The sequence below is a fragment of the Anolis sagrei genome, chromosome 3 (genome assembly GCF_037176765.1).
Source record: "Anolis sagrei isolate rAnoSag1 chromosome 3, rAnoSag1.mat, whole genome shotgun sequence".
NCBI lineage: Eukaryota > Metazoa > Chordata > Lepidosauria > Squamata > Dactyloidae > Anolis > Anolis sagrei.
The window spans coordinates 30878899-30895960 of NC_090023.1; the positions used below are offsets into that span (position 1 = coordinate 30878899).

General features: G+C 39.4%; 1 protein-coding gene across 1 annotated transcript in view; it reads right to left on the bottom strand.

Annotated features, from left to right (window-relative positions):
- USP12 (ubiquitin specific peptidase 12) overlaps positions 1 to 16673 on the bottom strand; it is a 30321-nt gene extending 13648 nt beyond the window's left edge. Inside the window, exons 1-2 of the mRNA XM_060767146.2 lie at positions 16506 to 16673; positions 329 to 409 (exon numbers count right to left, since the gene is read on the bottom strand). Coding sequence (XP_060623129.2) covers positions 329 to 409; positions 16506 to 16553 — 129 coding nt within the window. The 5' untranslated portion in view covers positions 16554 to 16673. The remainder of the gene's footprint in view (positions 1 to 328; positions 410 to 16505) is intronic.
- Between the last annotated feature and the right edge of the window lie 389 nt (positions 16674 to 17062).

Below are 17062 nucleotides of genomic sequence, written 5' to 3' on the forward strand. Positions count from 1 at the left end.
TCTCACAGACTTCTTAATTTCAGTTTTCTAGAATATTATCTGAAAGTACTAAATTCACACATCATTTAGAAACCGAACTCTGAACTTGTCATTCCAAAACATTTTGCAATGCTGAGCACTATTTAAATTGAGGATACTTTACAAGCTCTAAACACAGATAAAAATATATCTGTGAAAATAGCTATAGCACTCCCCAATTATATATGGAGTAGATTGTCCAATCTTGCATGGAACCAAGGAAATGGCAAACAACATGTTAGCAAATTTCTTCAGTTTAGATCATTCATTCCAATGCTATCCTTCAAAGGAAGAAAAACATGCAACTTACATTTACTAAACCAAAATAGTGTTCGTTGTCTGGAAACTGTTCTGGACCAATTTCTTTCTCTAAGGCCGAGGCATTAGCGCCCTAGGATGACAAGAAATAAATATTTATTCATCTTTTGTGAGGCACATCTTACCTATGACAACGTAATAGCTTGCTAAACAACAACTAGAGATAGTTATTCTATAGCATATTTATAGACTTATGGTAATGTGTAGCTGATGCTAAACTTTTAAGACTTCAGGTAAAAGAAATTTTAAATTATGTTTAGCTATGATCATTATAAATTGGCCAAAATTCTGCCAAGAGCTAGGTTGTTTAAACAGCCCGAAGGCATGCTGTAGTGTTAATAAAATAATTTTTAAAATGTATGAGAATAAGGTTGGAAGATTGAAGTCACAAAGAAGTGTGATATACAATAAGGTAAGTTATGTACATCATCATTAAATCACAAAACATAAAATACTTTTTCACCCACAGTTATCAGTGCATAAGGAAGACAGAATAAGAAAATTAGTTTAACCAAATGATATGACAACTGTTCCCTAACTCTGACAAATGCTTAAATGACTTAGTCCAGTAATTATTTGCCACATCCAAAAGAGCTAAACTTGGACATTAAGGATAAACAAACATGCTTTTGGTGTTATTTTAATCAAAATGATTAACCCATTGCATTAAAACTAGTTGTGTTAAAGCATTTATTCCATAAACGGGGGTAGGGGACCAGAGGCACATGTGATGGTACTGGATGACAATTCTCATCATTTCTTACAACAGACTATGCCAGTTGGAAATGATGGTATTTGAAGTCCAACATCATCTAGCAGGCCACAGATAATCTATTCCTATTTTAAAGTATTATACTGTTGTAAAGAGTGATATGGAGGGGACGAAGTGCAAACGCATTTCTCAATCCAAGTCATTTTAGATTTATGACACTACAATTCCCACTAACCTTCACAATTAACTGTTCTGACAGATTGACATGCAGCCTGAATGTCAACATTGGGCAAATCTGCTGCAATACAAGCCCCAAACCTACCCTATACAAGGTGTATGAATTCATGTGCTTTCAAGTTGCCTGCTGACATATGGCAATATTATGAATTTAATAGGATTTTCTTAGACAAGGAGTACTCAGAGATGCTCTTGCCTGTTACTTCCTCTGAAATATAGCCTACAGTATCTGGTATTTGTTGTTATTTCTTGTCCTCATGTGTTGTTTACAGTGCACTAACAAGTACTTTCCAGACTACCTGATGTGGGAGAACAGCAATTATTTTCTCTAATATGTAGTGGTCTTCTATCCAACTACTAACCAAAACCAGATATGATCTGGTACCTTTAGGTTATTCAAGCCCCTATATACATATACATATCATATGATTCTATTCTTCCAATGATCACAACTGAACTAGAAGTCTTGAAAGTAGCAGGGCTCTCATTAAACATAGGCTTAAACAATTGCCCAATCCAAATTTGAAGAAGAATTGCAGCCTTTTATTGACTATTTAAAAGAAGAAAAGAAAATGAAAATACTGGGTTTTCTATTGTTCTGAGGGAAAATTAGTAGTACAGGAATGTAGGAATAACAAGAAAGGGAAAAAATGGAGAAGTCAGTGACAAGAATAACAGGATCCCCAATCATATCCAAGGGATCATGGAAAGTTAATCTACCAGAGATAAGACGTTTTATGACAAAAGTAATAGATTTTTTTATTATGAAGAGGACAGCAGATACATGGTAGAAAGCATTAGTTAGGGCTTTCTATTTTCCATTGCTCAGCTTTTCTATCTCCCACTGTATATCCACTTTTCTATCCTTCTGTTTTAGATTAGAAAAGAAATATTATTTTTATTATTTCTCTTTTCTTTTTGTTTTTAACACCATAGAAACCTTTTAAATATTAGACAGCAATGAAAAAAGACAAAAATGTAAATAGTTAAAACTGCCCCTGTTCTATAGTCACTCTTGTGCCCCTCCCCATTCATCATATACTTACAATAAAAATTATATGGGGAAAAAGAGTACAGCAGGAAGATTATTAATTTTATGAAAAATCTGACCTACTACAATGTGCTTTGAAGGAAGAACTTCTATCTAAGAGTTGATCAGGCATGATGTGGAAAGGCAAGGACTGAAAATGATATTTCTTTCACTTGCAACTAATGAAAATCAGTATGCATGTGCTCATGTATATGTCTTTAAATCGCTTATGTTACTTTGCTTGCTACCATTTTCCAGACTGATGTGGTAAATAGTGCACTGAACAATTTAGGAAACATTTGAATGATGCATGAACCAACAACTTAACACATCCTTACAGAAAAATGAGGTTTCTTTATAGACAAACATTCACATCTAAACAAAGCACACAGTAAAATTAACACCATATTTGAAAATTCTGATCTCTGCATGTTATTCACCAGCCTAAAGAAAGCATTTTACAATGTGACCCATCCATGGTTCAACAGCCATCAGCTACTTGATCACTGTGTGTACCACAGGCACAGTTACAAATGCTACTGGATTCTTGACTATAACCTTTGCTTAGCATTTTTTTTTTTTTTGCATTCCAGTACTGAAATAGGAAGAAGTCATGCAAATGACTGTTTATTAACTGTATTTTCTTGATGACTGCATCCTAATTCTCCACAGTTGCAAGCTATACAACTATTAACTGTAACTGCTTACTCAAACAGCATAGAACCTTGCCCTTTAAGAAAACAAGAGTGGGGAAATTCAAAGTTTTCTTTTTGAAAAGGAAAGATTTGCAATACTAAGAGCAGATTAAGAGTTGGAATATCATACAAATATGTTAATATAGAATACAATTGCTAAAATATATCCATCAAGGCCTCCCAGATGGATCCCAGGTCACCGAGAGTACCTATCTCTAGGAATCTCTTTGGAAGTTTACTACAGTCACACTGGAGGACTTAGAAGTTTGCTTTTAAGCAAATCTGTGAAAAATCAAATTCACAACAGTCAAACTGCAGAGGGACAACTCTACTAACCAGTCAGCCTGATATCAATACCAGGAAATGTATTTGAATTTTATCACAATGATACTTAGAAGGTGATAACAAATAGTGAATGACAGTTCAAGTTTAATTTACATATATTACTTTTTGATGAAGCACATGATGATCTTGATCGGTTTTATAATTGAGAGAACAAACAGATCAATAAACAGTCTGAAAACATAAAACCGATATATTCTACTGATAGTGATGTACAGTTTGGTTCACACAACTTCACTATGTGACAAATTGCTTGCTTAATCACTACTGAGTTAGGGGTGCCAAGGGACACAAATTACCATAACTGGATTATTTATTTCCCAAGAGTGGTCTGAGCAGCTAGGATACTAGCAGAAGAAACAAAATGATTGTCCATCAGCCAGCTGAGAACCACTTCAACTACCAGAATTTTGTATTGCATTATATGGTAACTAAAATAAACTACCATATTTTGAAAGCCAGTTTTGGCTGAAAAGAAGATAAAAATTAAACTGTTACGTGTTTTACAGAAAAATATTTATCTTTCAGAAAATCAGTGACCTTGAGAGAACATGGCTGTGTTCAGATACCATGGTCATATATCCATCACCTTCACCTTTCTCACCCTGTTTGATTTGTACCTAAATATCTTAAAGACACCAGAGAAGCTAAGCAGTATCAGTTCTGGTTAGTACTTGGACCGGAGGTGCTACTGATCTGGATTGCCCATGTTTCATTTAATCACTTGAGTATTTGTTTTGTTGCTGTAAGGGTCTATGTTGTTTTTATTGGTTTATTTATTTCTGACATTGAATGTTTGCCAATTTTTTACTGGAAACTGCCGAGTCCCCTCAGGGATAGGGCAGGTTATAAATAAAGATGAGGATGATGACGATTACAGGTTATATTTCAGAGACAGGAACTGGCAAAAACCCCTGAGCATTCCTTACCTAAGAGAAACTCCATGGGATTCATGGAGTTGACATAATTTTGTAAGCCATTCTGAATCCGCTTTGGGATGAGAAGGGCAGGGTATAAATACAGTAAATAAATACATAAGAATACAAGTAACTTGAAAGCACATACACATGATTTGGAGGAAGGATTTAGATTTCACATCCCCTTAAACGTGGCTGCTGTGTCATGTGGTGCAATCAACTGTTGCTAATATTAACAAAGACAAGGACAAACAGACTGAGAAATAGCTTTTATTCTAGGGCTGTAACTATATTGAACTATATTCATGGTTTCACACTGATGTGGCATTGGGGGGTGTCTGGTGGTGGCAGGAGGGCAGATGGATGGGTGTGTTGTTTTTGTGATGCATGCTGGGGAAAGCATGTAATGTCATTGTACAATAAAATTAGTTATTCTTTTGTATTCTATTCAAACTATGGCTTAGCATACTATTGGAATACAATCAGTAATACAGATGTAATTTTCCTAAATTGCATCTCCATGTGGAGAAGAAAAACCTTCCCAAGATGCAAATACACCTGAAACTGTAGACTGAAGGCAATTTCTCAAAGATAAACTGTTGACTTAAGCGCTGTAAAGGGAGAGAACAACTCCCAAGTTATGGCAGCTCCGCTGGCTTCCAATCTGCTACCAGGCAAAATTTAAAGTGCTGGTCATTACCTTTAAATCCCTAAACGGGTCAGGTCCAGACTCTTCTCATAAGAACCTGCTTGGTCACTGCGATCATCAAGAGAGGCCCTCTTCTCGATCCTACCCATCCCAAACGTGGCTGGCAGGGAAGAGAAAGAGGGCCTTCTCTGAAATTGCCCACTGCCTCTGGAACTCTCTCCCAAAAGACCTCCCAGAATTACTGCCTTCTTTCAGGAAACAACTAAAAACCTTCCTATGTTCCCAAGTGTATGGTGAAATGAATGACTGAATACATGGCCTTATGAAATGTGGACTGGTTTATGGAAATGGATTTTAAATTCTCTTTTACTGATGTTGTTTTAAATGTGTTTTATATGATGGTTATTATTGCTTTTATAACTATTTGTTTTATATTATTTAAATTGCATTTTGTTTAAATTGCACTACTTATTTATTGCAATACAAGGCACAGAATATTTGCCTTTTTATGTCTGTGAGCTGCCCTGAGTCCCCACAGAGCAATGGGATGGAATATAAAGTTTTGATTTGATTGATTTGTGGTTAATACAAACCTTAATTTCTAATATGTAAGAGAAAAGCATCTGGTCTGAACTCATTTTAGATGCTACTGAATGAAAGAATTAGAGAGTTGGAAGAGATTACAAAGCACTCCCGATATATGACCACACAGCCTGTTTAGAAACACTAGAGGAGGAAACTCCATCACACTCTGAGACAGAATATTCCACTTTTGAAAAGTTCAAGAAGTTCATCAAATGTTTAGGTGGAATTTCTTTTCCTGCCATATGATTCCACTGCTCCATGTCCTAGTCTCTGGAGCAGCAGAAAACAAGCTTGTATCAACTTCAATGCAACATACTTTCAAACATTTAAACATGGTTCTCATGTTTCCTCTCAACCTTCTCTTCTCCGAGATACACATACCCAGTTTCCTGAGCTGCTCTTCACATAATCAGCAAAAGCTTCAGAGGGCTGACATGACTTATTGATTGATATAGATTTATACTCACTTTTCTCCTGTTAAGGGATCAGACAATCTGGGCAAAAAAATAATCTCGAGGTCAAAGGAAGTTGGAGTCAATAATAACATGCCCTCTAAATATCTGTAACAACTAAACTGATCTCTATTTAGCTTCATTTTAAACACACAAGAAGAGGGTTTGCAGGTCTAGGTATATTTAGCTTGAAAGGGGGATTCAGGTGATATAACAGCCCTATTTAAATATCTAAAAGGATATCATGAAGAAGTTGGAGCAAGCTAGACTAAATGGTCCTTTAAGTCCCTTCCAATTTTATGAAATTGGGCGAGACAAACTAAAGCAGGAGAAGCTGAGAGGATGGGATGAGATGATATTATAGTAGTGAGGATGTTGTGGTTGCACAGGATTTAAAGCTTTCTCTAGTCCTAACACAGGCTCTGGAACAGAACATCTATGCAAGTCCTAGACTAGAGCCAGTGTATTTCAGTTTCCTCTACCTGGAATCAAAGAAACTCCTTACAAAGAATATTTTGGAAGGAGAGAAAAAAAGCAACAACCAAAAAACTTCTAAAAATATGGAGGGGGAGTATCAGAAAAGAATGCTGCTTCCATTTTCCTTTTGGATAACATGGCACTTCCAATCTCCCCATTTCATTAAAATTGGTCTGCCCTTGACACAGCAGAACTGTGAAAATAAACTTTATACCAGAGATAATATAACAATTATACATTTATTTGATGGTACTGTGGTTATATGTAAGCTACAGTGTTTCAGAATTCCACGCTATATGCTTCACAGCTTTTCTTAATCCATAAATACTTCACAAGCTTAGCTGCTTCTCATATTACAAGCCTCTTCAGTTCAGCATTCATTTAGCAGATATAAGCTATTATTGCCTCCCGCTTTTTATTTTCTAAAAGAAGGCCTCTGTTGAGTATTTGAGAATTTAAGCCTCCAAATGAGATAATGCCTTTTTCTGCTTTCTCCCCATTTCTGCAGCTACATTTATATCTGTTTACACTACTGTTGTATATTTAAATTAAATTAAATACAAGAAGGCATCTTTGTTATTCCCTCCCCAAATAATCATTAAATAATCCTGATTCCCCTCTTAAGGATAAGAAAAACTTGTATCTATAAAAAACATACAACTCATTTCAAGTGACTGTTTTTACAGTTAAGACTGGCAAAAGCACAATGTAACTTTCCCAAATGAAGGCTAATGGGTGGAAAGAAGGAAAATGTAAATGCTTGTGTTTTAGGAATTGAACAGATATAAACACAGTAAGAACAGTGTATTCCACTAAAGTAAATATGTTAATTCTAAAGCTGGTTTTGAAGCAAAAACAAGGTTGCATGAGATCATTTAGAAACAATAGCAACCAAGTAAGTATGAAATTTAGAGCAAATAAACATCTCCAAGTTATTTGAGCGGTGCTGAAAGGCATATAGCAATTAAAAGACATATACCTTATTGGTATATTATTGCTACAACTATTATCTTGAAATGGACAGTGATGACATCAAGACAGGTCCATAAGGTGGAACCAGTCCCAGGTTACCTGAGACTTTCAAATGACACCTCAGGTAACCAGTGATCCTAGTTCATGGCACCCTCACCCTCCCCTCTCAGCCCAACATTTAGCCCCTAAACCTATCCAAAGGACCTGAATGCATGCTCAGGCCGCTCCATCCAGAGCTCCTGGTGCATCAAAATGACATGTCAAGAGGTGAGGGAGGGAAATCCCTCCTTCCCCCTCCCAATGCATCATTGACACACCAGGAGCTCTGGGCAGGGGGACCTGAGCATGCAGCCAGGCCTCTCAGGTAAGTTTAGAGACTAAACGGGTGATTGGGGGGTGGCTGGATACAGGCAAACAAGACCAAAAGCTATAAAAAATTATTAGCAATGCTTTCCTACATCATATCAACTCTTGCCCCTCTGTGGACACAGAACTACTCAGACGTACATGTGTGTAGCAGACCAAAACAAAAAACAAAAACAAAACCCTACAGATCTGCAACGATATAAAATATATAAAAATAAAATATTGATAGCCCTGTGCTTTCCATTAACATTTAATATACTGGTCACATGATTATTTATTTATTAACTACATTTCTATACTGCTTTTCTCACCCCTGAAAGGGACTCAAAGAGGGATAAAGCTCATTAAATCCCATTGTTTGATAGAATAAGTGAATTTCAAGGCATTAATCATCTAGTACTGTTGACTCTTTCTACCATGTCCTCACATACTCATAAAAACCAATCTTAAATGGTATAAAACAAGGTTATCCACTATCCTCGACACTATTTGTAATAGCTACAGAAATATTAGCTAGCAGAACCAGAGATAGCCATAACTGGGAAGGTTACAAAATAGAGGAGGAAGAGATAACATTGAATCTTTTTGCAATGCGTTTTACAAGTCAACCATTATCTATGGTAAAAGATATGAAAAAATGGAGGAATGTAAGAATTTATCAGGATGATATGCTAAGTCAGAGATATGTGTCTTAATACCCCACCAAGGGAACAATTAAAGATTAGGAAAATCTCATGATTGAGATTAGGATCAAAGAAGCCAAAATACTTAGGAGTATGGATATACAAAAACCTGAAGAGTACAGCTAAGGGGAATTATAAGAAAATATGGAAAGTAGGCCTGTTTGATCAAGAAAAAATTTGTTTCTAAAATCGATTTGTAATTGGGGTGTTTTTTTGTTTCGATATTTAAAATATTTACAAAACTTTCCAAAAAAATGTTTTGTTATTTACGAAATTTCGTAAATATTTACAAAACATTTTGTAAGTGTGAATGTTGCAGTAATGGTCACCTTGATTAGCATTGAATGGCTTTCATTTCTCCCACCTTGGACATTCCGTAGATAAACTTCATTTGCCTAGTTTCCAACAGACCGCTGAGGATGCCTGCCATAGATGTGGGCAAAATGTCAGGAGAGAATGCTTCTGGAACATGGTCATACACTCATACAGCCCTGAAAACTCACACAACCGGCCTCCGCGCGCCATCCAATCGGCTCCGGCTCCTGCGCCCTCCTCCTCCTCCTCCTCCTCCTCCCAGCTGTGTTGCAGGAAGTGCCAGGAGGAGGAGGAGGAGGGCGCAGGAGCCGGAGCCGATTGGATGGCGCGCGGAGGCCGGTTGTAAGGGTGAGCGCGCGCGCGCCATCCAATCGGCTCCGGCTCCTGCGCCCTCCTCCTCCTCCTCCCAGCTGTGTTGCAGGAAGTGCCAGGAGGAGGAGGAGGAGGAGGAGGGTGCAGGACCCGGAGCCGATTGGATGGTGCGCGCGCGCTCACCCTTACAACCGGCCTCCGCGCGCCATCCAATCGGCTCCGGCTCCTGCGCCCTCCTCCTCCTCCTCCTCCTCCCAGCTGTGTTGCAGGAAGTGCCAGGAGGAGGAGGAGGAGGGCGCAGGAGCCGGAGCCGATTGGATGGCGCGCGGAGGCCGGTTGTAAGGGTGAGTGCGTGCGGGCCGGGCGCCCAACAGGCAGGGGCGGTGCACTGCTGGGGTGCTTGGGAGCGCCGGATTGGCTCCCAGGCACCAGCAGCACTCAGCAGCCTCCATCCCATTAACGACACGAGCTGAAGCTCGTAAAATATATGGGGCTGCTTTTTCGATATTTTTAAACCCTTCCGGGTTTGAAAATGTGTTTTGAAATCGCGTCGGATGTGGTAAAAATAACGAATTAATAACGAAATAACGAATTAACGAACGAAACCGCACAGGCCTAATGGAAAGTAATTGAGAAACAAGGCCTATGGATGATCTCTCCCAACAGTTTCCTATAGATGTTAAAAAGCTTTGAAGATAGAATGGTCTCTTCTGGGATGCCATATAACAGCTCCTTTTTCTGAGGGATAGGCATCCCCAAGCACGACCATCTGGAACCTGCCTGAGAGGTACAACTGGAACCATTGCAACACAGTGCCTCTGATTCCCAGCCCCTCCAGGGTTCCAGAAGGACACCATGGTTGATGGTATTCAAAGCTGCTGAGAGGTCTAGAAGCACCAACAGGGACACACCCCTCCTGTCGGTATTGAGACAGATATCATCCACTAAGGCAGGGGTTCTCAAACTGTGCTCTGTGGAGCTCTTGAGGCTTCACGGGTGATAGTGTGGTGTTCCATGGTGCCATGCTGCTTCCCACTTACTCCTCTTTTCTTTTCCTCCTCCTGAGAAATACAGGGAGATCAAAATTTCAAGCTGCCGAAGCAACAGCACTGCAGCAGCAGCGTCCTCCCAAGGTACAGACCCTTTCTCCCCCATCTACCGTGCTGCCCAGATTCTTTTCCTCTCCACCCAGACCCTCCCTCTCATCTTCTTTGTTTCCAAAACCGTATTTCCCTCCCACCACTCTGAAAGCGCTTTAACTGTGCTTTTCCTGCATGGCAGACGTGAGTTGAACTGAATGCCCGCTGCAGTTTCTTCTATTCTTATCATCATCATCATCATCATCATCATTTTTATTACAAAGGCTGGGTGGTGGGAGTGCTTTGATTGTACTTTTACTGCATGGCTGGATGGCCATGGGGTCCTCCACTGAAATAGTGTGAAATTTATGTTAGTGAAAATTGTTCACTTTAACTATTGTATTTATATATATATATATATATATGTGTGTGTGTGTGCATTACAAACGAGATATGTGCAGTGTGAATAGGAATTTGTTCATTTTTTCCAATTAGTTCATATAAATACTCTCCATACATCAGCCACTAGCCTGGCCTATCTTGTCAAATTTTAAAATGCAATGCAGCCCCTGTGTTCAAAAGTTAGCCAAAGCCTGATAATATACATTATATATAAAATAATATATAATATATAAATATTTTTGGGCTTCACGATTTGCTTCAAAAAGGGCTCTGTGGCTGAAAAAGTTTGAGAACTCCCTGCACTAAGGCGATCGTAGCAGTCTCAACTCCATATCCTGCTCTGAAGCTGGTTTGAAATGGGTCAAGGAAGAGTGTGTCATCCAAAACTGACTGGAGTTGGAGTGCAACTACCTTCTCAGTCATTTTGCCCCCAAAAAAGGTTAGAGACTGGTCTGTAATTAGTAAGGTTCAGGAGATAAAGGAAGGATTTTTCAGCAGTCTAACTACTGCTTCTTTTAAACAGATTATGAATAAAATCAACATACATCCTAAAATCCACATACAGATGTGAGGGAGAAAAAAAATCTCTTCCTGGATGAGATTCATTTTCTAATTACTCAGCTAATTTTTGTGCTACAAAATCTCATTTATTAGTCTTTTTCATAGTCACTTAAATTACTCATGCATCAAAGTATACCAGCACTGACATCAACAATCTGTTCTATAAAGCTGATTAATACTGGTTTTGATCCCACCCTGTTTTCCCCAAACAATTATGACATGAAGAAGTAAAACCAATGCAGAAATCATGTCTAAGTTATTAAAAACAAAATGTAAATTCAAATGAAGAACCCATAAAGAGAAAGAACAATATGCTATAAAATCTATGGCAGTTTGTGCCACAATGTATTAATCTTTACTAAGTTTCAAAGGTAATACAGAATGACTGGTTGTTTCTTGGCAACACACTATTAATTACCACATTTCAGATAAGGAAAGCATATGGTTTAATATAGTAGGCATATATCCTGCCATACAAATTCCACTAAACCGTCTGCTATCTTGAAGACCCACCTTCTAAATCTCTCTCCACCCACTCATTTGTCATGATTTTCTGAAGGGACAATCACCTCCCCCCACTCAATCCAAATCATTATGTCTATAAAGCAGGCATGGGCAAACTTCGGCCCTCCGTGTGTTTTGGACTTCAACTCCCACAATTCCTAGGCTGGGATTTCTGAGAGTTGAAGTCCAAAATATCCGGAGGGCCAAAGTTTGCCCATACCTGCTATAGAGGGTCCTGGAACCAAACTTCAGCAGATACCGAGGTCTCACTGTAATTAAATCTTGAGCTACCATGCATGACTGATTCATGTGAAAGGGTGACCTCCCTCCCACTCACACACAGACATTGCCTAGGACAGCCCAGCATTTAAAGGTTTTGAATGCAATTTTCCTGCTTCTTGGCAGGGGGTTGGACTGGATGGCCCATGAGGTCTCTTCCAACTCTATGATTCTATGATTCTAGGTGATAGTGCACACTCTGGCTACCTCAAGGTTGGACTTCTGCAATGCATAGGACTGTGAGCTACCTCTGTACCAAGTTTAGAAAGTTCAGTTAATTCAGACAGATTGGTTATAGATCTAGGAGTATTGAATATTACACCAATACTAAAATCATTCCACTGACTGCCAATTAGTTTCTGGGTAAATGACAAAGTGTCGGTTTTGACCTTTTAAGACCTACATAGTTTGGATCCAGGTTACCTTAGGACACTTTGGTCCTCTGGGGAATGTCTATTCCAACAAGCCAGAACCTGACTGGTAACTGTCACTCAGGGGACACTTCATTGGCCACCCCAAGATTGTGCAATAACCTACTGTAAGATATCTGACAACTAAATTAACTGTCAAAATTTAAGACACAATTAAACACCTATATTTTCTGAAAGGCCTACTCAGCCAATTTTAAACTATGCATTTTAAATTTACATTTTATTATTATTGATGTTTTACACACACATACAAACATAATGGCTTAGATACCCAGCAATGCCCAGGTTAGGCAATCTGTAATGATAGACATTACCAATATTCTTTCTTTGGTTTTACATTTTATGAATGGCTCGATTAGAACATGCATAAGGATGTGGATAAACTATCATTCAAATCATCCTGTCATTGCTCCAAACCTTTGGCAGTATTTAAAGTTGGCCATGATGGGCCTGTGCGCCGCGTTTGGTAAAGATCAGTAGTCGGTGGAAGTGACAGTGTTCTCTTTGAAATCTCCCACAAACATAGATACATGTCCACCCACGTATATACATAGTCTCTCATTATCACACACACACACACATATTGTAATAGTATTGTGTTTTATCTGGGTGTTTTAACTGTGCTGTACAGGAAACAAATACATATTTTGGTGCCTCAAATGTTAGACCTGTTCTGGGTATAGCTAGCCCGCTGATTCCAAAAATGGCACCAATTTCCCTCTATCCACTAAAGTTTTTGAGATACAGAACACAGGCCATCTATCCGTTCTCTTTACCAGAGCAATGGCTAGGACTTTTAATATTGTTTAAACTGTTTTTATACATAATTATTTACCAATGTTTTGATTGTTTTGTTTTGTTTTAATTTGTTTATATCATCAACTATATTTTATTTTATGATTATAAGCTGCTCCGAGTCCCTTTTAGGGAAATGGGACGGAGGATAAATAAAGTATTATTTATTATTACCAGTTGATATGCGCTTGCTCATAGAAAACCATAATGATATCTAAGAAACTTGAGCTGATGCAGTCTAGCCAATGCAATTTTCTGAATCAGCACTTGTTTTTATTTGTTATTATTTGCTATCAAGCACAATTCAAAGTGCTTGCTTTAGCCTATAAACTCCCAAAAGGTTCTGGCCCATCTTACCTGTCTGAATTTATCTCCCTCTATGATCGACCTTGGAGGCTAAGATCGATTGGGGAGGCCCTGCTCTCAGTCCCCCCTCCTTCGCAAGCATAACTGGTGGGGATGAGGGACAGGGCCTTCTCAGTGGGTGGCCCCTTGGTTGTGGAACTCCCTCCCCCAGTGATATTAGATTGACCCCCTTCGTCCTGTCCTTTAGAAAGCAAGTTAAAACTTAGCTATGGAATCAAGCATTTGGAGAGTAGTACAGGGCTATATGCAGCTATGAAGTGAATGCAATGTGATTGGAATGGCTTCTGGATTATGATTCCGGGTCTATATGTACTGTTTTAACAGCTTACTATATTTAATGTATTTATATGTTTGTTTGTTTATTTATTTACGATATTTCTTCCCCGCCTTTCTCGAACCTGATGGTGGCTCAAGGCAGCTTTATAACAAAGGCAGCTATTCAATGCCATTAAAACAATGTAAAAATTACAATAAACATTTAAAACAGAATTATAAAATACATACGTTAAAACCTTTAAAAACATATAAAACCACTACCTTCATTATTAGCCTCGTCGTCCAAAAACGTTATCTAAGCCGTTCCAGTATTCGATTTCACATAGTTCCACGTTTATCTATTGCACTAGATTCCCAAAGGCTTATTCAAAAAGCCATGTTTTCACTTTTCTGTGGAAGGTCAGGAGGGAAGGGGCTAATCTAATATTCCTAGGGAGGGAATTCCACAGCTGAGGGGCCACTAATGAAAAGGCCCTGTCTCTTGTCCCTGCCAGTCACACCTGTGAAGAAGGTGGGACTGAGAGCAGGGCCTCCCCAGATGATCTTAAACTCCTAGATGGTTCATAGGGAGATATACGTTTGGTTAGGTAATCTAGGCTGGAACCATTTAGGGACTTTATAGGCTAAAGCCAGTACTTTGAATTGTGCTTGCTAGCACAATTGTGTTAGCATTTTATGATTTTCATGATTTTCATGCTCAATATATATAACTTGTATGTTTTTATGTTATTGTGGCATTAAAATATTGCAAATTTGGGAGCCGCTCTGAGTCCCCTTCAGGGTTGAGATAGAGCGGGGTGAAAATACAGTAAGTAAGTAAATAAAAATGTAATGTTCGTTTGTGGGATTAGCATAACTCAGAAACCACTTGACGAATTGACATGAAATTTTGACACAATACACCTAACTGTCTAACAAGTCTTCATCACCCCTAAAAACACACAAAAAAACCCAGCTGAATGGGCTTAACCCCCCCCCCCCCCAAATACATCACACACACATATATGTACATACAATGGTTCCCGGCCATTGTTTTTAACTGCATCATTGCGTGTTGTTAATGTTATTGCTTGTTTTTGTTTTATTTTGCTGTATTATTGTTGTTTTATTTTTGTATTTTGGGCTTGGCCTCGTGTAAGCCGCACCAAGTCCTTCGGGAGATGGTAGCGGGGTACAAATAAAGGTTTATTATTATTATACACTCATATACATATACACATGTGCACATACATACACCTACGCATATTTATACCCAAGCAGACACAAATGCGCACACACACACATCTACATACACATATATACATACACACACACGTATATTTAAACGTCCTGCTCCTATTTTATCTCATCATAGTCTGTTAATTGTTTTTTATTTGGAATATGTGGCCCACCCATTGTCATCTCTATCGTGATTGTGTCTATTGGAATTTTTATTTTATTATTTTATTATTTTTAATGTCATTTTGATAATGTTGTTGTCAGTTGTATATGTTTTGATTTTATTGCTGTATTACATTGTCCGGGCTTGGCCCCATGTAAGCCGCTCCGCATCCCCATCGGGGAGATGGTGGCGGGGTAGAAATAAAATTTATTCTTCTTCTTCTTATTATTATTATTTATACCCAAGCAGACACAAATACGCACACATATATACATATACACATGCACACACACATATGTATATATATACAAATATGCATATAGATAAGCACACACATATATACAATATACATACACATATAAGCACACAAATATATACACACATATATACACATCTACACACACACACACACATATGCACACATACATTCACACATACATATATACACACAAATATGCAAATAGACAAGCACACACATATACACAATATACATACACATATAAGCACACAACTATATACACACATATATACACATCTACACCCACATATATACACACACCCACATAGACACACACATATACACATGCAAAAACACATATATACACAGATACACACGTATAAACACATACACAAAACACATATGCACAGACTGGGCCACAGCAACACGTACACACACACACAAATATGCATATAGACAAGCACACACATATATATATACACACATATATACACATCTACACATATGCACATACATATACATACCCACACTCACACACACATATACACATGCAAAAACACATATATACACAGATACACAAATATATACACACGTATAAACACATATATACACAAAACACATATACACAGACTGGGCCACAGCAACGCATGGCAGGGGACGGCTAGTAAATAAATAAGTATTATTATTTGTATTGTCGAAGGCTTTCATGGCCGGAATCACTGGGTTGTTGTAGGTTTTTTTGGGCTATATGGCCATGTTCTAGAGGCATTCTCTCCTGACGTTTTGCCTCCATCTATGGCAAGCCTCCTCAGAGGCAGAGAGGTCATATTATTATTATTTTATCATATTATTAATATTATCATTTGTTTAACCTTTTCTGCCTCACCAAACGACAACTTCCCGGATCCCAAAGCAGTGAAAGTGGTGTCAAACTGCATCTGCACTGTAGATTTAATGCAGTTTGACACCACTTTCGCGTCCAGTTTGGGCACCGCTTTGGCCCGCCCTTCTCCCTCTCCTCCTGGGCCTCCCCTCAGCAACAGCAGCCTTCCTGAGGCGAAGGGAGGGGAAGAAGGGAGGCTCCCCCCGAAGACCCCCTCGGGCCAGGCTCACCATGGTACAGATGGAGGCGATTTTGGAGACTGTCATTAGGATTTCCATCCGCGCGGCGCCATCTTCTGCCCAATCACAACGTCGAGGGGAGCCGGAGGGGCAGAGTCCCGCCGGAGGAAGAAGGCAAGGAAGGGAAGGAAGTAAGGAAGGGAAGGAAGGCGGCGCCGCCTCCGCCTTCGCCTCCTCCCAGCAGCTGGGGAGAGAGAGAGAGAGAGAGAGAGAGAGAGAGAGAGAGAGAGAGGCCGACCAGGACTCCGCCCTGCCTCCAACCGCCCAAACTGCGCGCCCCGCACGCGCAGCAGCCTCCTCCTCCTCCCCTCACTCCAAAGCCATCCTCCTCTAGGCTCCCGTACTCGCCTCAGTGCTCGCGAGCCTCCGCACACGCGCACTAAGTCCAACCTCCCCCTTCCTCCACACGCCAGCCGGACCTACTTCCGCCCACAACCACACCGTTACAAGCAGCCTGGGTCGGCTGTACGCAGTGTTCCCCTGGGTCCTAGCGCCGGGATCTAACGAGAAAGAATGTCTTTGAAGCTGGATTTCACCCTGTACAACAG